We start from the raw sequence: 27,871 nt of genomic DNA, 5'->3' as shown, positions 1-27,871 counted from the left end.
CATTGACATATGGATACCCTCTTTCGCTTGGTTCTCAGAGATAAGCATGTGGATAATTACAAAAAAATTATAGGTTAAGAGGATATCGAGTGACTTCTCAGTAATGTAAGTTTCTGCCTGGATGATATAGTCTCATGTTTGAGTAGGGTTGAGAAATATGTGGTTTATGATTTTGATTATGAGGAGCTCACATAGCCTCTTGTTGTTATGAATTCTCAACCAACTAATACCTCTCCATCGTCTAATACATCCCCCCTTTCACTAGTGGTCATCTCAGACTAATGTGGGCTAGTACTGTACAATTTTTTCACTTTCTGCTATATAAATCTCTAGATGGTGTTGTCAGAGTTTTTTTTTTAGTAGGTGTCAACACTGGTACATATGTATCTCTACCCAGCATGCAATGGTATTTTATTTACTATGACACTTTGTATGTGTTTCCCTTGCAAGGAGGTGGCGTCTAATGTTCCTTTTAGGTGTCCCAAATGGAAAATATCTACCACTCTTTTCTACAACATGCAACGACCTTTATCTGATATGACATTTTGCCTGTGTTCTTCTCACAAAGGGATAGCGTCTGTGTTTAATTTCCTTTCAAAGCTTTGGATGACTCAGAGAGCAACGAGATGGTAGTTATGGATCAATTCTTCCATCATAGTTCTGTTGGTGGTGTTTATTTTCCTATGGCTCTAGGAGCGTAGTTTATTGTTGTTCAATTTCCTCTATATCGGTTAGAGGCAACAATTTCCCTATTGGATAATGGATGTAAATGAAGATAATCATGAGACTTTGTTTTTTATAGTCATGATATTTCCTTTGTTTTATATGCTTGGAGACTTATACTCCCATATCAACTTTTTTGGCGATCATAAGCTATCATTGTAAAACTTTTTTATATTAATAAAAATCCTTTTGTACTAGCTTACAATTTTTTTTTTCCAATCTTTAATTCAATTCAAAAACAAAACATTTAAACCTCTTTATCTTATATAGGCACACATTTTACGCCTCCAAAAGGCGTTGCTAGTGTTTTGTTTGGTATAAATATTTTATAATATAATATACAAACAATAAAATTAATAATGAATATAAAAGCAAGAAAACAATAATTAATGGTTGCTTTTGAATTTGGGTGTAAATATTTTGATTATGCATTTGAAATACATTCTTACCATTGGATTTGGATTTTGGTTAGAGAACTAATAGGCAAGTATGAAAAATATAATTAAAATAGAGAATAGGGCAAAACCATCTGAATATATATATATAAAATTTTAATTGGTCAAAATATTAGGATATCAACAAAAAAGAAGAAGAAAGAGAGTAGTTTTTTATAAAAAATAAGAAAGTGTATTATCTTTTTACTTTGTTCTAATATCTATTTTACTTGCCCATGTATTGACATTGCATGCTTCAATTTAACAAAGCCTTCAATTTATAGTTGATAATCATTGTGAAAATCCATTTGCCCTACTTTGAACATATATTACATTCCTAATGGGTATGATAGGTGATGACTTAATGGTTCAATTCATGGGACACCATTCAAGTTTTTCAGTGGTGGAAAGATTTTTCATGTTTGAATGATTGACTTAACATCTGTAAATCTCAACACAACTACAAGGAAAAAGTATGTAGAAAAAAGTAAGAAATTGGACAAGACAAACTTTGATAACTAAATGGTTTTCTGGTTACATTTTTGAAATGTGAGATACAACTACAAGGAAAAAGTATGTAGAAAAGGCGAGAAACTCGACTCGACTAGACAAACTTCGATAGCTAAATGGTTTTCTGGTTGTATTTTTGAAATGTGAGAAGGGAAGCTACCGGAAATAGCTCCAATGACAACACATTTAATGTATAATGGGTAGATTAATAAGCGGAATGACGAAAGTTAAGGGCGCACATTTAATGTTATTGCAATGTGATAAGGTGAAGAGTGAATGAATGGATAATATTGTTCACATTACTGTTACAAGGCAATGATTTTAGGTTGGAGGTTCACCAAATTGTAATGTTAAAAATATATAATGAAATTTATATTAGATTTAGAAAATAACAACTATAAGTCCACCCGATTCTAAAAAAGTGACATCAACGTATACTTATAAAATTATAAAAATCATATTATTTACAACACTACGTTTAAAATTTAAATTAAAAAAATTATAAAATAACTTAATAATATTATTAATATTTAATTATTTAATCCTAACTTTTAAAGTTATGCTATCGACAACTTTTTGATTTTAAGAGCATGTGAATCGGCCAACTTTATAAAAATAGGTATTTTTTTTGGCTTTCAACTTTCTTTCCCCAATTTATAGATATAAGCAACAAAGTAAGTACGGTAAATCCTGTAGAAAATCCATGTAACAGATCAAAGTAAGTCTGGCCAATCCTTTAGAAAATCCATTTAACAGATCAAAGTTTATGGTCAGCAGAAACAAACAAAGAGAGCCCATCCCCGCGGAGAGTACTTGTATACAATAAATACGGGCCATTGTTTTTAGCTCCCACTTCACCCAATTCACAAACTTGCCATCTGTTGATGTTCTTTGTCGTGAACAGCAGAACGCAGAAGCAACCATGAAACAAGTTCATCACATTACAGGCTAAGAAGGTAAGCACAACCCTCGATTCTTCCGCCATTTCTTCATTCTCACCTCTAAGCTGTACGCCCCGGGCCGTAATTTGACGCTGTGATGGCCAAACTTGACGGAGATCAAGCATTGCATAGTTTGTTTTCTCAAATGTATGGTCTCTAACTTTGAACAAACATCTCTGTAATTCGCAAGAGGTTTTATTTCTTGTAATTGGCGGCTAAGATAGATTCAACCCTCGGACATTGTAAATTATCATTTGATTTGTCAACAAGAGGCACTTTTCTTTCCTTCCTGGATTCTCATGTTGTGCGGTAAATTAAATATGTTCACTATGTGGATAGTTCGCCACACAAGGGTCGTTCCGGCCATTCCCTGCAGATTGCTGTTATATTTACATAAAATTCGGTTTTGGTATACGCGATTTTGATGATCATTACAACATTTCAGCTTTTAACTGAATAGACCCTTTTAATGGATCAGACCCTAAGCTGCAGGATCCATGCCTCTTTTTTTCCAAGAAGGAAAAAGCCTTATCCTGACCCAGCAATTCTTCGGTCGGACACAATTAAATATGACGTCATTATTTGTTTATTTTTAAAATTAGTTTCATTGTGCTTAATTTATAATTTGTGGGTTGAAATTACAATGGCGGTGGCAGGGAAGAAAGTAAAGCTGCTGCATAATACGATTTGAGTTTTTCACCAAGAAACGCGCATCCACAGTTTGAAGAAAACAAGTCGTGAAAAGGCGAATTATTTATGATGCAGAACGTGACTACGAAACTCGGTGCTCTTCTCTATCCGTCTCCTATTTTTATTTTTCTGTTTGGATTTGTGGCCTCCAAATAGGAGGGGTTTATTTTATTTTATAGCAAATTTGAGTAGTTCAGAGATCGGGCATCTTGCCACTCAGTTTAACCTGTAGTCCATAGATATTGCTCGGAAGGCCAGGTCGTACAAGCTTTTAAAGGGACATGTAAAGGTTGGTGAAAGAAAACTATTTATGGAAAGACGTTTTAAGATAGGATTGTTTAAGAATGTTGAGAGCCTGATTCTTTTATTCAAGGTTAGGGCCGATTCGCAGTGCCTGAGAGGCTACAGTGAATTCGTGTAGAAAAACATTTTTAAAAGTCAAATTTACTTTTCAGATCAAATTTGTAGTTAAGTTTACTCTTAAAGGAACCTCCATAAGTGGTAGATTGAATCCTTTGGGTTGTAACTCTTAGGGACGGTTCTCATTGTCTGATAGTCTATAGTCTACAGTAAATTAAGTAAAATTAATCCATAATTATCGTAGAATATTTTAAAGTAGAAAGGAAGACAACATTTTTAGAGGTCAAATTTATTCTTTAAAAGAACGATTTAGTTATTTCTACTGGTAAAGGAGCCTTCATAAACCGCAGTTTGAAGCCTCGTGGGATCTGGTCCTAAATTAATTTGTTTGTGCCTAGTGGTTTGTAAATCAAAAGCTTAACAAACTGTGGTCTGGAGGTACGGTTAGGGTTTAATTTTCAAGCTTATTTTTTTTCCAGTGGTCCTTCATTGAGTGAGCATGTACGAGCCTCATCCTTGTTAGAAATTGATTCCAATTCCTCTTTGCACTGATGGCATACGTTTAGAGTTACTGAGAGTCTCGGAACTCTGAAATGTTTTCAAGGCATTTGACAAACACAAGGATTCGGGAAAGGGGGATTAACAGTCAGTTTTGTTTCGCTGATGGTTGAATTTATTCTGTTTTTCTTTTATTTTTGGAGCTAATTTGTACCCTTCATCTCTACCTTGCTTTGGTGAGCTACTTGTCAACCTTGCTATTAGCAGTTGCTCCTGTTGGTTAAAAAGGCTGAAGTTAATTGGCAGAGGTCATTGGTCATTTTGGAAGTGCAAATACTATCTGAGTTTATATAGTGTTATTTAAATTTCTCAACATATATTTTTGTATGACTGGCAGGTAAATTAGGGGTGGTGGCTTTCAAATTAAATAGAACCACATGACTTTTAAATTATTGATACAGTTTCACAGCTAAATGGTAAATTTCCCACAATGGACTTATTAATTATAAAGCCATTTACTGTTAAAAGTATTAGAGAAATGAGAGGAGGATTGGGTAAATTCTAACTAAGGGAATTGTTTAGAAGTACTGTTTTGAATTTTTTTAACTAAATAACCCATGTTATTTGTGATCCTGCATTAGAGAAATAAGAGGATGACTGTGTAAATTCTAAAAATAAAGGAAACTTTAAAATTCTTGTTTTGAATCTTTTTAACTAGATGACTCATGTTATTGATCCTTGCTGCTTTAAATTAAAAAAAAAACTTTAAAATTCTTGTTTTGAATCTTTTTAATTAGATGACTCATGTTATTGATCCTTCGTTTTGCCATCTACTCATTATCTTTTTGCACTAGTGCTGCTTTAAATTTTGAAAAAAGTGATAAATCACTTTTTTGTTTTAGAAAAATTCCAATGTTGTTTTAATCTTTGTATATTATGTAGGCCCTGAAATCAGTCAAATAGATGAACAGCAGAAACCACCAATTCAACAACAGCAGGTTCCGTCGACTGGCATATTGCCTGCACATGCAGAGTCTGTGATGCGGCAAGCTCAACTTGAGTTAGGACCTGTGAGTTATTTTTCTTAGATTAGTTAATAAAATTGTACATATTTTCCTCTAGGGATGTTGTTTATAGTGCAAACCATTGCTTATAAAATGAATTAATTTTAAGGAAATGTAAAAGAATGGGCATGAACGATAGCCCGCTATTATTACCCATTCAGCTTGAAATTCAGTCATCAAAGGTCATTGGATGAGAATGGATTGGTATTTTCGTCCGTTAAAAAGAGTAGGTCATTTTTGTTAAATGACTACATTTTAAAATATCTGTTAGTTCCATGTCAATTTGAAGACAGGCAATGCTTTTTGGCAAGCTCAAGCTGCATACCCATATCCAGAGCCCTTCTACGGAAGCTATGTTGCAACATATGGGGCACAAGCTATGGTATTGCAAGTCTTACTCTATAACCAATGATTCTCGTGAATGGTTTGTCTTATCAAGTTAAATTCAATGCTTGAGAATTTACATTGTGAATGTTGAAGCATGATGTTCATTTCTTTGAAAATGGGTTTTCTAGCATTCCATGGTCTTCATTATTTACTAGGTTAGCAATTAGCAAAATATTATGTTTCTGTGAAGCCTTCTGAATAATTGGTATTCCGTAGATTCCTCCTCATATGTTTGGAGTGCAGCAAGCTGGTCTTCCATTACCACCATCAGACATGGTCGAGGAACCTCCAGTGTATGTAAATGCAAAACAATATCGTGGAATTTTGCGACGACGACAATCTCGGGCAAAAGCAGAGTCTGAGAACAAGCTGATAAAATGTAGAAAGGTGATAATTTTAGTTTTGTCTTGTTTCCTCCAATTATCTCTGATGTAAGAATAGGATCTCTTTGATAGTTTAGTTATTACTCCAATCTTCTTGTACTTGGAATTTGGTTCTGCATAGTATCTGCAATCAACATGGTGCTTAAGTCTATGTTGGTCTGTCAGTTTGGTTTCTTTGCTTTTCTTTTCAAGTAACATGAACCTGTCTCCTGGTTCTGCCTCCTTTGTCTCTTTTTTGATAGCGAAATTAAATTACCAATGGAATTTCAAGCCATTAAAGAAATCTCTTTATGTTTTAGGAAATGTACTTGTCTGTATTTTAAAGTTTATACTGAAAAAAATCCATGAGCCCGAGTACTTATTTTGTCACCGCTATGGACTGCATTGTGTGTTATTTTTATGCAAGGTGGAGTGCTAGGTTTGCTACCAAACTGTTGGCTATTTGCTGTTGGTTATATGATCCTGTCAAGGTTGTTGTCTATTTGCTGTTCAATAGTGTCATACTTGTTTACATACATTGTCTGAGTCCAGTAATTATGGGTATTGTCTATTCGATGTATGGAAGTTTAATTTCTAGGGAAAGTCTCTTTCCAGTTATGGTGTTAACTGTATAAAGTATACTATTATACCGTTTCAAGTCTTGGCTTCTTCTATCTTCTGGAGTGCTCAAAAATTGAATGCATAAGTTCATGGGAGATGTGGAATATAATATTCTATTATGATACACTGAGGGGGATCACTTTATATTTCAATCTTTAGTTAGTTACCCACTTGACCTAACTACTACATACTAATGACACTCTTATTAACGTGACTTTATTACATTTTGGACTCTAGTATTGGAGTGCTAATAGTCTAGCACCCATCCTTAACACAAAAATACTACTTTTCAACTGTCTCTGCCCTCTAATTCAAAGATTCAAATTTATGCAAAATATATGACAATGTGAAAATGATCACAATATATTTTTTAACCAGAACAAGAATTTCTGGAGAATCGGTAGCTTTGAAAAATCAGCTGCCACTATTACACCAGGTACAACTATTTCATAAATGCCCCAAACAGGCCAGTTACAAATTTCTTCAGAGACTTAAAACCACGCAGTTGGGGAAACAAATTGTTCACCAAACTACTCGAGCTAAGATCCTTTGACCAGAATAATCACAATAATCACAATATTTTAAAAGACTATATGCTTTATTTTTGGTTGCTTATTATTTCCAGATTCCTGGACATGTTGGTGCTTTGTCAAGTTTTCGAGGCAGAATTTGTGTAAATCCACTGAAGCCATCAGTTTGCCAACTCCTCTCATTGAAGGCAGGAGTTCATGAAGTCCACCTAAGCAATTTGGTTAACATCTCCTTTCATTGAAGGCAAGATTGAATTCACCATGAGAAAAGTGAAATAATTCACTTCATATAATCCGCTGGACATTTATTTGGACTGCTGGATAATCATCTTGATCCTCATGAGTCATTATCACTCTCTTCCATCCTTGTTTCATTCAGTATTTGGATAAAACATTGCTATGTAGTATGTCTTCACACATTCTGAAATTCTGAATAAATTGTGGTTTTTTTTTGAAAGGGCATGCTGTATTTGCCACTTCTGACATTTGCATATGACTTTGGACAGTGTTCGAGCAATTTTCAAGGTTTTGTGCTGAATAAAACTTATATTCTTGTTATGCCTTACAGAGCGAGCGCTTCATACCTTGCGGGTACTTGAGGTTCTGTTGTTTGCAGTGATGCGGCTTTACGAGATTGTTGTGGGCAGATTTCACACATCTTGTGGGTTCTTGGAGAGTAACGAGTAACAAGTGGGTTCTAGGGGTCACAAAAGGATCACCTTTAGGATTTTTCCCCTACTCTCTTTAGGGTAGTATTTGGATAAAACATTGCTATGTAGTATGTCTTCACACATTCTGAAATTCTGAATAAATTGTGGTTTTTTGTTTTGAAAGGGCATGCTATATTTGCCACTTCTAACATTTTCATATGACTTTGGACAGTGTTCGAGCAATTTTCAAGGTTTTGTGCTGAAAAAAACTTATATTCTTGTTATGCCTTACAGAGCGAGTGCTTCATACCTTGCGGGTACTTGAGGTTCTGTTGTTTGCAGTGATTCGGCTTTACGAGATTGTTGTGGGCAGATTTCACACATCTTGTGGGTTCTTGGAGAGTAACGAGTAACGAGTGGGTTCTAGGGGTCACAAAAGGATCACCTTTAGGATTTTTCCCCTACTCTCTTCAGGGTTTACATCGGCGAACTAGAATAGTTTTTCAAGAATTCCACTTAGAGGATGGGTGGTTGTCTACTTTACCAAGTTCTCATCTCACTACTATTTGCACACAATTTGGTGACATTGGGCTGGACTCTAGAGGAGTTACAAAGGTAGTTGGATGTGTTGGGTTAGATCTGTAATCTTCAGTAGTTGATGGTTAATCTTGGCAAAACTAAAATCATGGTATTCAATACGAGTAAGGAGCCCCTTTCTAGACATCATTTCTTTTTTTTATGGAGATCACTACCTCCTACACTTACGGCTTCACGGGTCCCAGCTTTAGCATTGAAAGTTGCATCCCAACCATGAGTTTGTAAAGGATATGCATCTCTTCCCCTCTTGGAGAGACAATGTTGTTAGATTTACCTCCAAGATATGGTGAGATCACAAGAGAGAGAGAAGGATTGAATGAAACCACCAACAAACCCTAAATTAGCATGAACCATAAGCATATCATCAAGAGAAGAGAAGATGGACATATGAATAAGAGAAACACAAGATATGTTGTCTATAGGCTAAAGTTTCAATCACCACGAATCAATATGATTAGGTGATGCAAATGATAGCTTGAGTTGTATATTTATCAGTGTTGAAACCATTGACATCGACAAAAAATTAATGAAGGCTCAGAAAACATTTTCTGACTAACATCGACAAAAAATTTGGCAAACTGCGACATACATAAAAAAGTACAAAATATATTCATTTTTTTCAAAAATTTAAACACACAAAGGAACAACAAGATTATATAAACACCTATGTTGGACTGGTCTTGGGTACGGTGGAACGACGAGAACGGCTAGAGCGCGCCCCCATATTTTCAGGGGATAGGGGAGGACTTAATCTCGGCTGTTGAAGTCTCAACGAGAAAAGTATAAGAAGAAGGCTTGGGGTTCATTTAGAAACACACACGGAGAAAACAAATTGATCTGGAGTTCGATTTCTGAGGCTAGGAAGCTGAGAATTAGAATTGAGTGATCAGTTGTAGCAGAGGGGCAGGGATAGTTCGGGAATACTGATAGAGATGCGGAGAGAAGCTGCTTGAGGCAACACAACAACTAAGAGGACTGACGCTGGGCCAATCTGGGCCCACGTAGGCTTGACGTAGAGCCAAAAGGGATAGTGTAGAAGCAGAAGCTACCCTCACGCAGGATGCTGGAACTACCAGAACAACCAGGAAGGTTGACACAGTAGGCAGAAGAGACAGCACAAAGCTGATGTAGGGCCAACGCAGGGGTAGTTGGGGTTAGCCAGTTTTGTTGCCGGATCAGTGAGAATCTATCAGGTGAAGTGAGGTAAAACTCACTCAGTTTTTCTGCGATTGTATTTTCTATGTCACTGGTTTGTCGGGAGGGAAACGAACATTTGTATTCAGAATTACTACTTAATAATAGAAAACCCTTAGAGCTGCTGCACCAGTTTTCCCGCATTGGGTTTTTTCGGGGATTATTTTGTCCAAAAATAATTGTGTCCTATGTATCTTGTTCTTTGCTCTGGTTTTTGTTTTATGTAATCAAATATTAAAGTAGTGTAGGCTGTAAAAGTAATTTGTTTCAGTATTCAGAGAATAACTTGATAATGTATATTAGAATCAAGTAGGTGAAGTAGATTCAGATTTGCTGCAGTAGGGGTTCCTTGAGACTAGGAATTTTCACATGGTATCGGAGCATTGATTTTGAAACGGGAAGAGCAGATCCAGCGTTGAGCAGAGAGGCCAAAAGCTGCACTTGGCAACAATTCGAATCCGCTTGAAGGGATTGCGCAGTCCTTGCTGGGAAGCAGATATTTCCGGTTTGTGAGCTTGCAGAGGCAGAGGGAGTGATGCAGAGCCTCAGTGCAGTGCTTTAAGGACGTAGTTTTTGCCGAGGCGGAAATCCGTCGGAAAAGAGCGAAGACACATAGAAGGGGAATTTTCTCCTTAGAGAACTTTTCTCGCCAAAAGTTCAAATTTCTCACTTGCCAGACAGTAGTGCTGAGCATTGACTAGAGGAGTCAATTCTACAGTTTGGGTGAGATGGCATCACATGGGCTCAGAGATCAAGGCAAGTTGGAAGGAGCTTCCAACTATGTCATATGGAAGACCAAAATCTTAGTTGTTCTGGAGGAGTATGATCTCGAAGCCTACGTCAAGAGTGTTATGGCTGTTCCTGCTGACAATGATCAAAAGAAGAAGTACAAGGTCGAGCAGGGGAAGGCGAAGAGGTGCATACTCGATGGAGTTCGGGATCATGTGGTGCACACTTGTAGGGCAAAGATACAACCCAAGAGATGTGGGAAGCTTTGTCTTCACTGTATAAAGGCTCTTCTGAACAACGGAAGATGTACCTAGAACAAAAGTTGCAGTGGACATTGATGTAGAAGGGAGGAGTTAACTCCTATCTTCAACGTCTTCAAGACACTAGAGACTAGCTTGTTGCAGTGGGTTTTACTCCTCAGTCTACCGCGATGGTAAGGACGACCCTAAATGGAGTCTTAGATGAATGACAAGTCTTCGTCCAAATTATATTGGGTAGGGAAAGACTACCTTCATGGGAGGAGATGTGGGCAGCCCTTCAACATGAGGAATTAAGGAGGGATCTAGTTAAGGTCAACCTCAATGGCAGCAGTGGGAGTGGCATGAAGACTAAGGAGGAGGAGAACGCAGCTCTAGCATCAAAGGGACAACAAAACGAAAGAAGGACATTTCGAAGGTGAAATGTTTCAGATGTGGCGAGATGGGCCACTTTGCATCCCAGTGTCCTTTGAAGCAAAAGGATAAGGATGAGAAACATGATCCTAAGGCTGCTCCAACAAAAATTGACGAGGATGAGTTTGCCATGAGTGCCCACGCATCTCCAGGAGGGAAATGGGCGATATTGAGCTGTAGTCGGGAGGACTACATGTGGGCAGGATCCTTGAGGAGTCCACCGCCGGGATCAATTCATTGCTATGGGAGCCCAAGATTCAGCAGTAGCGAGATGGACTTAGTGTCAAATGATGCAGTGGATTGATTGGAGAGACAGATGTAGTAGCTTGAGACCAGAGACTGATCAATGTAGAGCAAGGTTGGCAATAGTGCAAATGGCACAGTGTAGAAGTCAGTAGCAGCACAAAAGATTCAGAGGGTCAAAGACTAGTAGCAGTCAGATTCCAATATTCATGGTATTATGCTAAACATAGTTAAGTTCAGTGATTTTGGATGTTTTTCAGTTGCTTCCCTCAAAAACTGAGTTGCAATACGAATGCAATGTTAGTAGTGACAGTATTAGCAGCATAACAGGTGCAACATTTGAGAGGGAGTTGTAGTATAGATGCAGCGGTGGCAGTGGCAGGGTCATGGGAAACAGTAGAGTAGCAACAAAAACACAGTGTTGGTGGCAACAACAGTGTGGAAAGGAGATGCTTAAGAAACAAAGCAGCATGCAGTTAGACATTGTTGCTAGAGCACATTCCTCGCTAAGAGGGAGTGTTAGTTTTTGGTAGCATCGGATGTGCTTTAGCCATGAAAATTGGTGGAAAGGCTAAGGCACCTGAGTTCTAAAGAACCCTGAAATCGTTTGGTGAAATTCCACCCGGATTGTATTTTATTAAAATAATTAATATTTTTTAATGGGGTTCCTAAGTCTAAACTTAGGAAAATTAAAATATTAATGGGCATTAATCAAAATGTGGGTGAGAATGATCTAGAAGGCGAATCAAGTCATGTTTTAATCTTAGCCGTTGATTAGAGACTTAATCTCGGCTGTTGAAGTCTCAACGAGAAAAGTATAAGAAGAATGCTTGGGGTTCATTTAGAAACACACACGGAGAGAACAAATTGATATGGAGTTCGATTTCTGAGGCTAGGAAGCTGAGAATTTGAATTGAGTGATCAGTTGCAGTAGAGGGGTAGGGATGGTTCCGGAGTACTAACAGAGAGGCGGAGAGAAGCTACTGGAGGCAGCGCAACAGCTAAGAGGACTGACACTCGACCAATCTGGGCCCACGTAGGCTTGACGCAGAGCCAGAAGGGCTAGCGTAGAAGCAGAAGCTGCCCTCACGCAGAAAGTCGGAACTGCCGGGAAGGTTGACGTAGTAGGCAGAAGAGACAATGTAGAGTCGACGCATAGCCTGTAAGGTTGACACAGGGCGTACGTAGGGCCAACGCGGAGGCAGCCAGGGTTAGCCAGTTTCGTTGCCAGATCAGCTGGAAGCTGCCGGGTGAAGTGAGGTAAAACTCACTCAATTTTTCTGCCATTGTATTTTCTCTGTCACTGGTTTGCCGGGAGGGCAACCAACATTTGTATTTAGAATTACTGCTTAATAATAGAAGATAGTTAGAGCTGTTGCACCGATTTTCCTGCATTGGGTTTTTTCGGGGACTATTTTGTCCAAAAATCACTGTGTCCCATGTATATTTTTCTTTGCTCAGTTTTCTGTTTCATGTAATCAAATATTAAAGTAGTGTAGGCTATAGAAATAATTTGCTTCAGTATTCAGAGAAACCTAAAATCTGAGATACTAACCCATTCCGGAAGGGATAATTTGAACGGGACAGACTTCTCATCATGATGATGAACCACCATTGATGGTTCGAAACGTCAATTATAACTACAAACCTAATGCGAGATGAATTCGGAAGAAGGCGTACACAAACCTGAAGATTGCAGAAACCTAAAATATGAGATACTAACCCATTACGGAAGGGATAATTTGAATGGTACAGACTTCTCGTCCTGATGATGAACCACCGTTGATGGTTCGAAACATCGATTATAACTACAAACCTAATGCGAGATGAATCCGAAAGAAGATGTACACAAACCTGAAGATCGTAGAAACCTAAAATTTGAGATACTAACCCATTACGGAAGGGATATAATGAAAAGAGTTCGCATATTTGAACGGTACAGACTTCTCATCCTGATGATGAACCACCGTTGATGGTTCAAAACGTCGATTATAACTACAAACCTAATGTGAGATGAATCCAGAAGAAGATGTACACAAACCTGAAGATCGCAGAAACCTAAAATTTGATAATGTATATTAAAATCAAGTAGGTGAAGTAGATTCATATTTGCTGCAGTAGGGTTTCCTTGAGACTAGGAATATTCACAATTATTATGCACAACCCTCACACTCGCCAATTAAAATATCAAACAATTTGAAAAGGGGTTGAGTGACATTCCATTATTATTGGCCACTAGACATGATCTTTAGCTTTAGGAAACTTAAGTGTAACTACTTTAGATTTGTAATAAGGTCCATGAATAATCTATCAAGGAGAACTGCGTTTATATTAGTTTCTTTCCTCATATTTCTTGTTAATGATGACTATATTAAACACAAAAGGCATTCCCTTTTCAATAGATTTTGCGAACTTTTATAGCTGTGTTGGAAACCACTATAAAATAATTTGGTTTTCTAGATATTAAATTCATATTTCAGATTAAGAAGGGGATTGAATATGAATTTATTTAAACATTTAGTAGTCAATCCAATTCACAACTATATGATTATTTTCACAGTGCTTGGGGTTAGGATGATGGAAGCACTAAACTTGAATAAATCCGCGAAACCCACATACAATATGTAAAAGCTAAGATGATCCTAAGAAAAAACAAGAGAAATAACCACAAGGATCATCCTTTTAAAACGTTGTATTTTCTGTTTTCTTGACATGGAGGGTGTTTTTTGTAATCTTACCATTGAAAATCCAATATCTAAATCACTAGAAATCCAAAATGAAACCCATCATACAAAACCCATGTTTTGAGTTGCAAATTGTACGTAAAATTTAGATTCAATGCATTCCAAAAAAAATGAATGGGAAAAATGATCATATTGTTCAATCATCAATGTCCATGATTGTCAAAATTGAAGCTCTGTGCTTGGATTATCCTTAAAAATTTCCCAAAACATCCTTGAAATCTATTTGGAATGTCTTGGGGACGACTAGCAAGTCCAAGACCCCAATGGAGTCCCCAACAGTTTGGGGATGTTTCCTAAGGGTCCAAAAGTCCCCGAAACTCGGACGGGTCCCTGTGCAACATAGATAAACATATTAGCACATAAATTTGGAGAAAGCATTGATATATATGATGTAGCAGGTGACAAATAAAAAATGATACATCAAAGTGGATATTGAATCCTAAACCCTTATAATTGTCTAACGAAGGACTCAAAAGTGGAGAACCAATAAAAAATCATATACATATTTATAAATATATCTCATCATCATGAGGTAGATGTAGAATGACAAAAGAAACAAAACTAGTAGCTAGCTATTTTATATGAATGCCATCTCCCCCCTTCTATGGGAAAAAGTCATGGGATGTTTGCTAGGCTTGCCCCTAACAGTAGAAGGCCTGACCTTGTACCAAATGTCCGACGACGTCTGGTGGGTGTAGAACTATGTTCATTAATCTGTGTAGAAGGTGGTGCTAATGCTAGCACATCACCCTCCATGATGTCTTCAAGCCACTGCTGTTGCTCCTCATCCTCATGCTACTCCTCTTGCTCCTCTTGTTGTTGTTCCTCCTCTAACTATGCAATTACCTCCATGCTAGGCACCTCAGACTCCACCCTCCAATTAGACAATACATCAATATTGTGTAAGGAAATGACATCCACATTCAGTGTGTTGATAAATCTAGGGCATTCAAAGTTAACAATTTCTCTACTTGATAATTGCTTGTGATACACTTTTACTTCTTAGTTTATAGTATTTTCTTCATTATGTTATTATTGTGTTCTCTTCATCAAGACAATTACTAATATGCACAATAAAAGACAAGTGACACAGTATGTAGGCTTCTCAGCCAGGGCCAAAACCTCTCACCTCTTGAGAGGAAAACCCGATCAAAATTCTTCTTCTAGATCTTCAATTGATAAGTACCAAGACGATGACACAGATCCTTGACTCTAGTATCCTCCCAAGAACCTTGCCACTAACCTTGATGCTCTGCCTCTTCCTTTCCTTGTCTTTCTTGATCTTGAACTGCGCTCCTCCTCGGCTCCTAGAGAAACTCAGTCTCTATCCTTCACACTGCTCCTTCTTGGCTTCCCCTAAGAATCTCGGTCTCTAGTTCTTTTCCTTTGACCTTCCCAGAAGAATCCTTTCTTGCTGCCCCAGAAGAAACCCTTCTTCGTACTGCCCAGAAGATACTCTTCTTTGCAATGCCCCAGAAGATACCTTTCTTCGCTATTCCAGAAGAAACCCTACTTCGTAGATCCCAGAAGAATCCTTCTTCGTATGCCCAAGAGAATCCTTTTCGTATGCCTAGAAGAAACTTCTTTTGTTTCCCTCTCTTTGCACCTTTCGTTTGCCTCTTCTTCGCACTTCTTTCTAACCCTTTCTTCGCACTTCTTTTCGCGCTTTTGTCTTGTCTAAGGCAAGTCGAGTTGTTTGATCGAATTGTGCTTCTTCAAGTGAGGCCGAGTAGGCTATATATACACTTCTTCTCATGTCTATTAGGCCGACATGACTGTTGGAGTTAGGCTGACTTCATCTAGAGAGTTCTTTCATCGTTTGTAGGTCGACTTGAAGAGGATAGATGACAAGTTCTTGGAGGATACTTTACAGAGACAATATTGACCTTTTACAAAGTGTAACATGACTTCATTTCATGACTAACTCTAATATTTTATGACTAGATGATAAATAAATCCTAAAGACTCTTAATGGGAGTCTTGACTCAAAAACAAAATCCCTTGCCCATGAAACCCATGAAGCAAGTCAATATAATAATTTTATTTTTCTTATTTACATCTCATTACATAAAATCATAATTACATGTCATTATGAAGACTGAACCTAGTTACACTTTTCAACACTCTCTCTTATCTAGGGAGGTATTCATAATGGTACTTGGACTTTCTCAATTTGAAGAATCTCTCATAAGAAGAATTCAGATTTGTTACTCATTTGTATAGCATCATATTAACCAACATTGTTACATAGCAAGGCCTTGACTAACAACTCTATCTCTCCACAAGATCAGAGCACAATGCTGGCGAGACCGATGATTTAAATTTTATAGACACACTCATCTTTGTCTCTCTCGGAACATAGCCCACCCGGGTTCTCTCAAGATATGCTTCGTGAGGACTATTCTTTTCCTGGACTCCCCAGTCCCACAAAGAATATCGGTCCTCCACGACTACTCTTATTGTTGGATGCCCTGTCTCATCCTCAAAGAGCATCGAATGCCAAGTGATTACGCAATCCTCCATTCTGTCTTCCCAAGTGAAGACCAGAACGACATGTCTATCTCTCCTTTTCAAACTAGGAGGACATATTCCATAAAGGAATGTACTCATTGCTATCATAAAGGAATGTACCTAAGCTCCCTGCTTAGGAATTTCCAAGTTTCTTCCAGTTAAGAAACTTCTTTTCAGGCTCCCTCTCAACTAGGAACCTACTGCAACTCCTTATGTGGAGATCCTGGAGCAATCAACTGCTAGAAGTGCTCTTTTTTGTGATGTCATGAATTTCTTCTTCGTCAAGGAGTCTTCCTCTTTGGGAACTTCTACATAGGGCACAAATCATCCATCACTTTTATCCATGAGTTAGTCATGTCCTCAACTCATCAGAAAGTGATCCATCAGATTTTCCATCTAGCTTTGCTTTATGTCATTCTGCTTTCATGCCATATTTTTCGGAGGGACATTACATCCTTCTATATGGTCCATTTGGAAGTCATCCACAAATTTCCCTTTGGCAGTCCTACATAAGCCCATCCAGATATTAGTTCAAAAATAATCAATGAACACTTTAAATCAAAATTACCTTTGTGATGATTTTTCACCTTGACATCTTCCTGTAAGTATCAACGTCTTGTATGTAGATTGACACATCTCCCACGGGCATCCATTGTCAAGGGTCTATCCTTTTCCGACTCCTATCAGAGTCTTCACATCCTTTCGGGAGATATTCTAGCCAAATCTTCTTGGACTTCAGATGTTGAATGCCTTCTATGTTCGTTGCATATTATCACGATCTCTTCTTATCTTTTCTCACACACTTCAATCCCAGGAGCTGCTAATCAGATTTCCTTGATTGAAGTCAGCTTCCTCATGATTCATATGAGAACATGTTATGTTGATTTCATCTAGTGTGACATACTTTTCTGCAATCTTTCGGAGGAGGAGATCCCTTCTTCTTTGATCATATTTCCCAATATGAAAACAATGATCTGCAACCATATGACATGACCAATAATTTATGTACGCAGACATACCTCATCTTCCTTACGGTCATCTAGACTTCCTGTAGCAACTTCATTCGAAAGGACTTTATCGTTCAGACCTGCTTTCTTGTTATGTCATCATATCATCATCCCTTGAATCCCATGAGGTGGAATTCCTAATGAAAACCTTTGCTTCCTTTCTATATCGGTGAATCCTTTGATGAGAATTCCATCAGAGAAACTTGAGGATGTTTCATGTCCCCACCCGACAAATGTTCTCGTTATCATGATCCCAGTCGATGATGACCTCCGCTTTTTTCTATAAGTATCAATGAGGTTTCCTAAGAGCTTCCTATTCTTTGTAATTAGTAGAATTTGTACCAGACATACTTTCTGCTTCCCATGTCACGAGCTCTTACTACTAATGCTTCTATCATGATGTTATTTTCTAATCTGATGCATTCTATCTTATTTACACTGCATCCTATCTATAGCTTACAATTGAAAGGTACCTTCTGGTGAAGAAGATCATCTCAGTCATAGTAGAGATCTTTTTGCTTCTTCCTTCTTAAACTTCTTTGTCTTAGGTTCTTTCACTTCCTTCGTAGAATAGTCTTCTTCCCTGTCCCTCTTACGTTCAAATCAATCTCTTCTATAGTGCCCAAGACTTTGACAACCATAGCATCTTTCCTTAGCCATGTTCTTCCTTTTCTTCTTTGGAGTACCAAACTTTCCAAATTTCCTTTTTCATCTTGTCACTAAATGTTCCGTTCTATCTGATCTTTTGTCACTTTCTTTTTTCATCTTGTCTTCTTCTACCTTGCAGAGAGACTATAATTTGATGAATGGGATAACTTCCTCTCCTTTAGTAGATATGAGGTTACCTTGTTCATCAGTCAATGCATTTAGAATAATGGAGATCATTTCGTTATTAGATACCATCTCTCCTTGATCCTGCAATTGACCTTTTATTTGAGATGCCTTTAAGAGACATGAAGATATCCTTTCATCCTTTGATACCTTCAACTTATGCAGATCAGATCTAAGTGATATGATCTTTTCTATCATGCTTTTAGAGAGTTCTCCCAGCTTATCATATATTTCTTTAGATGTCTCCAGCTCGACTACATAGGAAGTGAGTGGATCTTTGATAGACTCCATAAGAATCTTTTGGGCATTGAGATCCCTTTCCATGTATTCAGATAATGCTTGTTTTTTGGATGGCTTGGAGACTTTTCCATGGACATGATTAATGACTTCATTTACTTTGAGGACTATGTCTATCCTTATTTTCCATTCAAGGAAGTTTGATACCCCAACCGACTTTTGTTTCTCCTTGAAACATGAAGTCATTTTTACTAGATTATATTATAAAAAAGGGTACTTACTTGTGAAGATTGAATCTTAAACTTGATGACGAACTTGTTGCTTCTTACTTCGAATCTTCAGTGGGGGAGGATTGCCTTCTATGAGATCTTTGCTTCAATAGAGAGAAGATTGTCTTTTCAATTAAATCTTCTTTAGATTTAAAGAGCTTCCATTTCCTTGGTGAAGTATGAGTGATGATCTTTTGAAGTGCTTCTAGGGTTTCAGTGTTTCTTTCTTGCTTCCTTCTTGAAGATAATTTCAAGACTCTTGCTTGGAGTATTATTCGATCTAGGGTTTCGGATTGATGAAGATCTAGATCTCTTGCTTGGTGTTCTTTGACTTTCTTTGATCCTTCTTTGAAGTTCGATTCTCGTGTGTCTACTTGCTTTGACTGCCCCTTCTTGTCTTCAACACCTAAGCTTTGATACCATGTTGAGAAATCTAGGGCATTCAAAGTTAACAATTTCTTTGCTTGATAATTGCTTGTGATACACTTTTACTTCTTAGCTTATAGTCTTTTCTTCGTTATGTTATTATTGTGTTCTCTTCATCAAGACAATTACCAATATGCACAATAAAAGACAAGTGACACAGTATGTAGGCTTCTCAGCCAGGGCCAAAACCTCTCACCTCTTGAGAGGAAAACCCGATCAAAATTCTTCTTCTAGATCTTCAATTGATAAGTACCAAGACCATGACACAGATCCTTGACTCTAGTATCCTCCCAAGAACCTTGCCACTAACCTTGATGATCTGCCTCTTCCTTTCCTTGCCTTTCTTGATTTTGAACTGCTCTCCTCCTCAGCTCCTTCTAGAGAAACTTAGTCTCTATCCTTCACACTGCTCCTTCTTGGCTTCCCCTAGAGAATCTCGGTCTCTAGGTCTTTTCCTTCGACCTTCCCAAAAGAATCCTTTCCTGCTGCCCCAAAAGAAACCCTTCTTTGTACTGCCGAGAAGATATCCTTGTTTGCACTACCTCAGAAGATACCTTTCTTTCCTATTCCAGAAGAAACCCTACTTCATAGATCCCAAAATAATCCTTCTTTGTATGCCCAGAATAATCCTTTCGTATGCCTAGAAGAAACTTCTTTTGGTTGCCCTCTCTTCGCACCTTTCTTCTGCCTCTTCTTTGCACTTCTTTCTAACCCTTTCTTCGCACTTCTTTTCGCACTTCTGTCTTGTCTAAGGCAAGTCGAGTTGTTTGATCGAATTTTGCTTCTTCAAGTTAGGCCGACATGACTGTTGGAGTTAGGTCGACTTCATCTAGAGAGTTCTTTCATCGTTTGTAGGCCGACTTGAAGAGGATAGATGACAAGTTCTTGGAGCATACTTTACATAGACAATATTGACCTTTTACAAAGTGTAACATGACTTCATTTCATGACAATGACTCTAATATTTTATGATTAGATGACAAATAAATCCTAAAGACTGTCAATGGAGTCTTGACTCAAAGTTCAAAATCCCTTGCTTATGAAACCAATGAAGCAAGTCAATATAATAATTTTATTTTTCTTATTTACATCTCATTACATAAAATCATAATTACATGTCATTATGAAGACCGAACCTAGTTACACTTTTCAACACAATGTTCTATCCATTTTCTTCATCCATAGTTGGAGATTGTAATGGACATACACCAAGTCACTGAGACATGAGAACTGCAACGTGTAAGAGGGTCATCAAAAAATTAACGAGCTTTGTATTAGTTTTTGTAGCATTGGATGTGTTCTAGCCTTGAAATTTGGTGGAGAGGCTATAATACATGAAATCATACATGAAATCTCCAAAACCCATAAATCGTTTCTAGAAATTTCGCCTAAAAATGACTTAATTAGATTATTAACCAATTTTTAAATATTTCCAAGTCTAAACTTAGGGAATATGGTTAATTAATCAATATTAGTTAAGTCAAGGCGAAAATCATCTAGAAACTCACACGAATTGATCCAGAGATGATCGTAGCCATCTTGGTCATTGGTGCTCCAACAGAGGGTTATAAGAGGAGGTTGATGTGGTGATAGAGAAAACACTTGAGCAATTCGATTTCTTGGCAGATCGATTTCCAGAGTAGCAACAGTCAGTTGCTGGAAAGAGAGCTAGAGATCGAAGCAGTGAGAGGGGCAAAGACAATGAAGTTGGAGGAGGCATTCCAGATCTAGCGAGTTCATTTGCAGAGAGGTAGAAGAGCCACAGAGAGGCTGACGCTGGGGCAGCGCAGCAGCCTCTAGAGGCAAGATCGATTTGTTGAGAGGGAGAGATGTCTTTAGTTCTAAAGGTCGGGAAGGAGTCCTAGAGTGTTGGAGAAGCATCTTTCCAGTCAACATAAGGCAAAACGACTTCATCAGAGACTATTCTGAGGCTAGACGTCAAGCAGGCTGTGAAGAGTAGTGCAGAGGGTCAGAGGGCCGAATTTCTGAAGGCAAGTCATGCCGAGAGTTTGCCTGTGGGGTGAGGAAACTTCCTCACTAGATTTTTGCTAGTATTTTTCTTTGTAGGATTGCCGGGTTTTGGCATCTAGTTGCACTCAGAATTTCTCAGCTGCTGCATAATAATAAAACCTTCAGCTGCTGCATAATAATAAAACCTTCAGCTGTTGCATTGGTTTTCCCAATTTGGGGTTTTCTGGGGACTTTTGTCCAAAAATAATTGTGTTAATTTATGTGCGTGTGCTAGCATTTCTCAGCTTCCAACGTTTTATTTTTCCGCAAAATTTTGTTCGTGAAGGTTGCAGTGTATTTATTTCGATATTTGCTGTAGCAGATAAATTGTCAATTAATTAACATTTAGGAGAAATAATATCGGTTGCTGCAATAGGATTCTGGTTTTAAGAATTTTCACATGGTATTAGAGCGCAGTTGATCAGCTGGAGAGCTCAGAGGCGAAAAGAAAGAATTTCGCTACTCAATGTGGGCAGAGGGCCGAAATTCCCAAGGGCAGCGCAGTGATTCTCAGAGAAGGCCGAATTACTTGTGGAGGTTTGATTTTTTCTGAGTGGGGAAAAAAAATTCGATCTTTCCAGATAGAGTGGTGCTAGAGGTAGAGGGAGCAGCTCAGAGTTTTTTGTTGGGCAGATCTCTAGCTGGACGCAGTGGTTTTTGTAGCGGTTCGCTAGAGTAGAGCCAATGTTGGGGTGGAAGAGAGAAGAACACACAGAGGGAAAATTTTCCATAGAGAACTTCTAGTCTCAAGAAGGTTGATTTTTCCTTGTAGATCGACAGTCATTGTGAGCAGATCTTCTCACTCCAGAAGGGAGTGCGAATAGCAGAACAACAACCAAGCAGAAGGCAAGAGGAAGTTTTCGACAGTTCGTTGAGATGGCCACTGCTGGGCTTCGTGGTCAAGACAGGTTGGATGGAGCTACCAACTACATCATTTGGAAGGCAATGATGTCCTTCCTTCTAGATGAATATGGCCTAAAAGCCTATATTGATGGAGTGGTGGCAGTTCCTCAGGATGCAGATCAGCTGAAAGAGTACATATTGGAGATGGCACGGGCGAAGCGGTTGATCCTAGACAGAGTTCGGGATCATATAGTCTCGCATATAGCTGGAAAAAATACTGCTAAGTAGATGTGGGATGCTCTCGCCACGTTATATCAGGGTACTTCCGAGCAGCGGAAGATGTACCTCGAGGAGAAGATGAGGCTCATCCTGATGCAAAAAGGGGAAGGCATAGACCCCTTCCTCCCCAGGATTTAGGAGGTTTGGGACTAGTTGCCAACTGTTGGGGCAATGCTTCAACCCACAAAGCTAGTGAGATTGGCACTCAACAGTGTCTTCAAGGATTGGCAAGTCTTTGTCCAAACCATATTAGGCAGAGACAAGTTACCAGAGTGTGACAGGATGTGGGTTGACTTGTAGCAAGAGGAATTGAGGCGAGCTCTTCTAAAGAGCTCCATCAGTGGCAAAAATAGTGGACAAAAGCAGGTGAAGGAGGATGAGAATGTGGCCCTCTCATGTAAGGGTCCTAGTCAAGGACATGGGGAGCAGAGAATGAAGAAGAAGGACTTGTCAAAGGTCAAATGCTTCAGGTGTGGTGAGCCCGGTCACTGCTAAAGGGTATATTAGTCCACAAGAAATACTTGCCCACAGCCCTATCTACTTTTTGCCCTTTTCTTCTTTTAAAGAGCTGAATTAAGTAAAGGTTTTGCCCCAAGTTTAGTTTTGGAAAGAAGAACGATGATGTGGGCCTTGTAGAAGGCGAAGCAAGAAGCACATCTCACATACCACGCCCCGAATGTGGCTAGAGGTTCCCTTGTTGCTTCACTCAAAGCAAGTTGAAGCCACAAAGTTATTTTTATTCTTTCTTCTGTTTACATCCTTCAACAATGTTATGAATAAAATATATACAAATAATACAAATAATAATTTTAATGAATAATAATTAATTAGTAGTGAATAGGCATGTCTCTAAAGACATTAACTTTTGTGAAGAGGTACCTGCCTAGGTATATAAGCATAAACTCATCCTCAATTGTAATCATCATCTCATATCTTCTTTACAATTCTTATATAATATATTTTGTCCTATAATGGATATTTACATATACTAGATCTTATGAGTATTTTGTTGTGGAAATGAACTTTGTTTGTAACATTGGTATTAGAGCATACCGCTAAAGTATACAAACTTTGTTTGTTACATTGGTATCAGAGCTATTGGAGCAAACTTACTTAGTATTTGCATTTGTAGAAAAAATACATATATTTTATTAATTGAGTTGAATGATGAATTACATAAAAGGGCCCCTGGCTTATATATTGCCTTGGGTGCCTCTTGGTGAAATGGCACGATCTTCTGATCATTCCCTTTTTCTTAATTAACCTATAATTACAAAATTATTAAAGTTTTACGTAACATTGCCTTCCTCTCGGAAATATGCGTTCTCCGCAAAGCATACGTAGCAACGGGTGTTGTTGACGAAATGCTTCTATCTCCTAAGAAGCTTCTTCTTTGGTAGGTCTTTGCACTAAATCAAGTATTCTTTGATTATTCATGATCAAAACTTCTTTTCCCTAGTGGAGATGATACCTTCTGATTCTAAAATGATCTTTCCTTTGTCATCTAATGTCAGAAGTGTGGTCTGCGCCACTTGGTGTTTGCCAAGTGCTTTTTTAAGGCAAGACACATGGAAGACGTTGTGAACACGACTTTTATTGGAAGGCTTAAACTGTATGCTACTTGGCTAATCTTTTTGTTAATTTGGTACGGTCCATAGAATTTTGGTGCCAATTTGTTTTTTCCTTTTTGTTTTAAGGACAACTTCTTGTAAGGCCGAAGTTTAACAAATACCCATTCGCCAACTTCGAATTCTCTTTTTGTTCTGTTTTGGTCAACCTGTTGCTTCATACGATTTCTTGCAATATTTAGATTTTCCTTTAATGCTTGGAAGACTTTTTGTGCTTCTTCTAATTGATCTTTAACTGCTGGATAATGGCAAGATCCTTCAATTTAGGAGGTTCGTAACCGTAGAGAGCTTAAAATGGAGTCATTTTCGCTGAAGTGTGGTAAGTGGAATTGTACCACCATTCAATGAGATGTAACCATTTAGCCCACTTATTTTGTTTCTCTGTTGCATAACAACGTAGGTAAGCTTCTAAACATTTATTGACAACTTCTATTTGACCATCTGTTTGAGGATGGTATGTTGAACTCATGTTGAGGTAGGTTTTTATATGTTTGAAAAATTCCTTCAAGAAATTACCTTTGAATTTGGCGTCTCTATCGCTAACATTGACCTTGGGAAACCCATGTAATTTGTGGACATTTTTGCAAAATATCTCTGCGATTTGTTTTGTCGAATTTGATTTCCTCATTCCTATGAAGTGTGCATATTTGGTGAGTCTATCGACTTACTACGAGAATTTTGTCTTTTTCATCCGACATGGATAATCCTTCAATAAAATCCATTGATATTTCTTCCCATTTTTGGTTGGGAATATTTAAGGGGTGGAGCAGACCCGGGGTCACAATGTTCTCACTTTTATTGTGCGGACATTGATCACATTCTACTACATATTTTTGAATATCCTAATTCATTCCTTTATAGGAAAATGATTGCTGTGGATTATAGAAGGTTTTAAAGAAACCTACATGTCCGGCTGACAGTGAATCATGGAACTCTTTGAGAAACTTGGCTTTAAATTTAGAGTTTGGACTTTGGTAAATTCTCCCCTTAATACCACAAAATATCTTTTTTCCATTCAAATTTTTAATTCTGCGGAGGGTTATTGATTATAGCACTTGTTTCTGGATCCTTTGCATATTCTCTTTGAATTCATTAAGCCATTCTGGGACAACCACTGAAATTGCAAGTAATGATGATTCTTCGTCTTTCCTAGACAAAGCATCTGCTACTACATTGTCTTTCCCTTTCTTATGTAATATATCCATGTCGAAGGCAACCATTGTTTCGATCCATTTTTGTTGTTCTGTAGAAAGTGTTTTCTGCTAATGATCTGTTTGTATTAAGAATTTACTTCCTAATAGATATTGTCTCCATTGGCTAATGCATGCATAATGGCGAGCATTTCCTTATTGTTTGTAGACTTGAGATGTTCTCGCTTGTTGAGCTTCCCGCTTTCAGACGCGATTAGGTGACCATCCTGCATTAATACTGCTCCTATGCCAAAACTTGAAGCGTTACATTCAATTACAAACGATTTTAAAAAGTCTGGAGTTGCCAATACAAGTGCATTAGACATAATGCCCTTCAAGTCTTCAAAACACTTTTTTGCTTTGTCATCCCATCGAAATGAGTCCTTCTTTAGAAGGTTCGTTAGGGGTGCGGTTATATGGGCATAGTTTTTAATAAACCTTCGATAGTACCCAATCAACCCTAAGAATCCTCTTAACTTGGAGATGTTAACTGGTTTGGGCCATTCTTTTATAGCCTTGATCTTATTAGGATCTACTTTTACTCCTTCCTTGGATATTATGTGTTCAAGGTACTCTACCTCTTCTTTTTCGAAGGTGCACTTGGACATCTTTGCATAAAACTGATGTTCTTCTAATATAGTGAGAACTTGCTCCAGAAGTTGTAGATGCTTTTTCTGTGTTTTACTATAGATTAGAATATCGTCAAAGAACACTAACACAAACTTCCTTATATAAAAACAAAATAACTCGTTCATGGTGGCTTGGAAGGTTACCGAAGCATTAGTTAATCCGAATGTTAATTTTTGCAACTAGGGTCAAATTCCCCTTTGAACAACTCAGATGACTGAGATGATGATTGCATTAAATTTCTCTTTTCGAGAGGACCAAAATCGACCTAAAGATCACCCCGTTTGGGCAAGAGGAAGTTGATTTTTTATTTATTTTATTCATTCATGTATAATGGAATGGGTTGGCCCTAAGCACATGTGGAATTGGTTAGGTCGGCCTCAACCCAAGTGGATCCTCATGAAAGCCTATAAATAGAAGTGACTTCAAACTCATTTATAGACATTGATCAAGCCCTCTTCTACTCTCTTTTTTTGTCTTGGTTCACACAAGTCTGACCGAGGTAGCTTGCGCAAGGGTCCGAAATTATAGGGGTGAAGCTCGCACGGATCTAGGGTTTTCTGTTTCTCAAACGTTAGCACGTAACAGGGTATTTTTGTCCTAGGACACTAACACAGAAGCCTAATGTTAGGCCCCTATACTACTAGTGTAACCTCTTATTGTTATTAGTAAAACCCACTTATTATATTGATGTACCCATGTAGTGCCCATATTGTTACTAATGTACCCCATAAAAGCCCACTATTGTTATTATTCTGCCCTTACATTATTATTGCTATGTCGGCTCTGATTATGTTATGACCCCTTAGACTCCTATATATAGAAAGGAGGTCTTTTCATTTGTATCATCTAAGAATTGTTCATTTATGTAATGTAAAGGAGGTTGCCCCTTCGAAGAGGCTGAATTCTAAGGCATTGATCTATCTTTTCTATCTTTTCTTGAGCTGGTTTCATAACATTTGGTATCAGAGCTTTGGATTCTAGGGTTTCGCTGCTCCAAATAGGTCATCGTGGCATTTTCGCTATAACATTTTTTCTACGACGTTTCAGAAGTTGTAAAAAAAACCCATTTGAGAAGGAATCGCACTGAACCTCGGGTCCGAATTTCAGATCTTTTCGCGCTATATTTGCGGAGATATGATCTAAGGAAGTTGGTCTTTTTGCAGACTCTTGAATGAGATTCCAAACAGGTGACCTGGGGAAAATAGTCATAACTTTCTCTGAGCATTGGATTGAAATTTCGTAAGAAGGTACAGAAAGAGGACGAACTGTAGTTTCTTGTATATCTTTTTCAGAGCCAAAGGTCGAAAAATTGACACGTGGCACTTCATACAAGTTTGCTCTTCTGGAATGGTCTATAATCAGGTCATCTTGGGAGATTGTGCATAACTCTTTTTTGGAGAATCCAATTTGGATCAGACTGGTGGCATTGGAAAGAGGACACAGAGGGCTACTACAGGTAGTAATTTCAGAACTTAAATATCTGCAAGTACAGAGTTACAGTTGTTTCAAGATCGAGGTCCTAAAATCAAGAAAAAGCAAGATGAGGAAGTTTGATGGCAAGGATCCGGTAAATTGGATACTTCAGATGGAGCAATATTTTGATCTACATGGTGTACCACAGTTGCAAAAGGTATGTATTGCATCTTCATATTTAGAACTGGATCAATTTTTATGGTATAAAGGGCTTTGTTCTCGTAAACAACTTGTTACATGGTCAATTCTCACGGAGGAAATGATAGCAGATTATGAGGATACAAAGAGCAACACCTTCTTTAGAGCAACACCACAACAATTGGAAAGAGTAAAAGGGTTATGTGACATATTTGAAAGTAAAATTATGGCAACAAGGAAGTCTACCCCTCACAACTTTAAAGATGGACGTGTTGTTTCTCCTAGCCTTCCACAACCTACAAGGGTTACACCACAACAATTGGAAGAAAAAAGAGAAAAAGGGCTTTGTTACAATTGTGACAGCAAATGCACTAAAGGTCATAAGTGTGCTGAGAAGAAATTATTTTACATAGAGTATGAAGAGGAGGAAGAAAAGGATCAAGAAACATCA

The 27,871-nt window shown here is 38.0% G+C and overlaps 1 protein-coding gene across 7 annotated transcripts in view; it reads left to right on the top strand.

Moving 5' to 3' along the window:
- The first annotated feature begins 2,378 nt into the window (after positions 1–2,378).
- LOC149259564 (nuclear transcription factor Y subunit A-7-like) overlaps positions 2,379–27,871 on the top strand; it is a 68,697-nt gene continuing 43,204 nt past the window's right edge. Inside the window, exons 1-5 of one of the 7 annotated variants that reach the window (XM_089418745.1) lie at positions 2,379–2,623; positions 3,265–3,392; positions 5,099–5,226; positions 5,492–5,602; positions 5,851–5,994. In XM_089418745.1, the coding sequence (XP_089274871.1) occupies positions 3,365–3,392; positions 5,099–5,226; positions 5,492–5,602; positions 5,851–5,994 (411 nt within the window). In that variant the 5' untranslated portion in view covers positions 2,379–2,623; positions 3,265–3,364. Of the gene's footprint in view, positions 2,756–3,264; positions 3,393–4,553; positions 4,633–5,098; positions 5,227–5,491; positions 5,603–5,823; positions 5,995–27,871 lie in introns of those variants that run through there. The other 6 variants (XM_089418726.1, XM_089418747.1, XM_089418736.1 and 3 more) reach the window with 6 other exon arrangements.

The sequence above is a fragment of the Pinus tabuliformis genome, chromosome 6, assembly GCF_031772625.1.
Source record: "Pinus tabuliformis cultivar Carrire ecotype Pingquan chromosome 6, CPIR1, whole genome shotgun sequence".
In the NCBI taxonomy this organism is placed as follows: Eukaryota; Viridiplantae; Streptophyta; class Pinopsida; order Pinales; family Pinaceae; genus Pinus; species Pinus tabuliformis.
The sequence above is the reverse complement of the archived record's forward strand: the minus strand, read 5'-3'. Positions and strand labels throughout refer to the sequence as shown.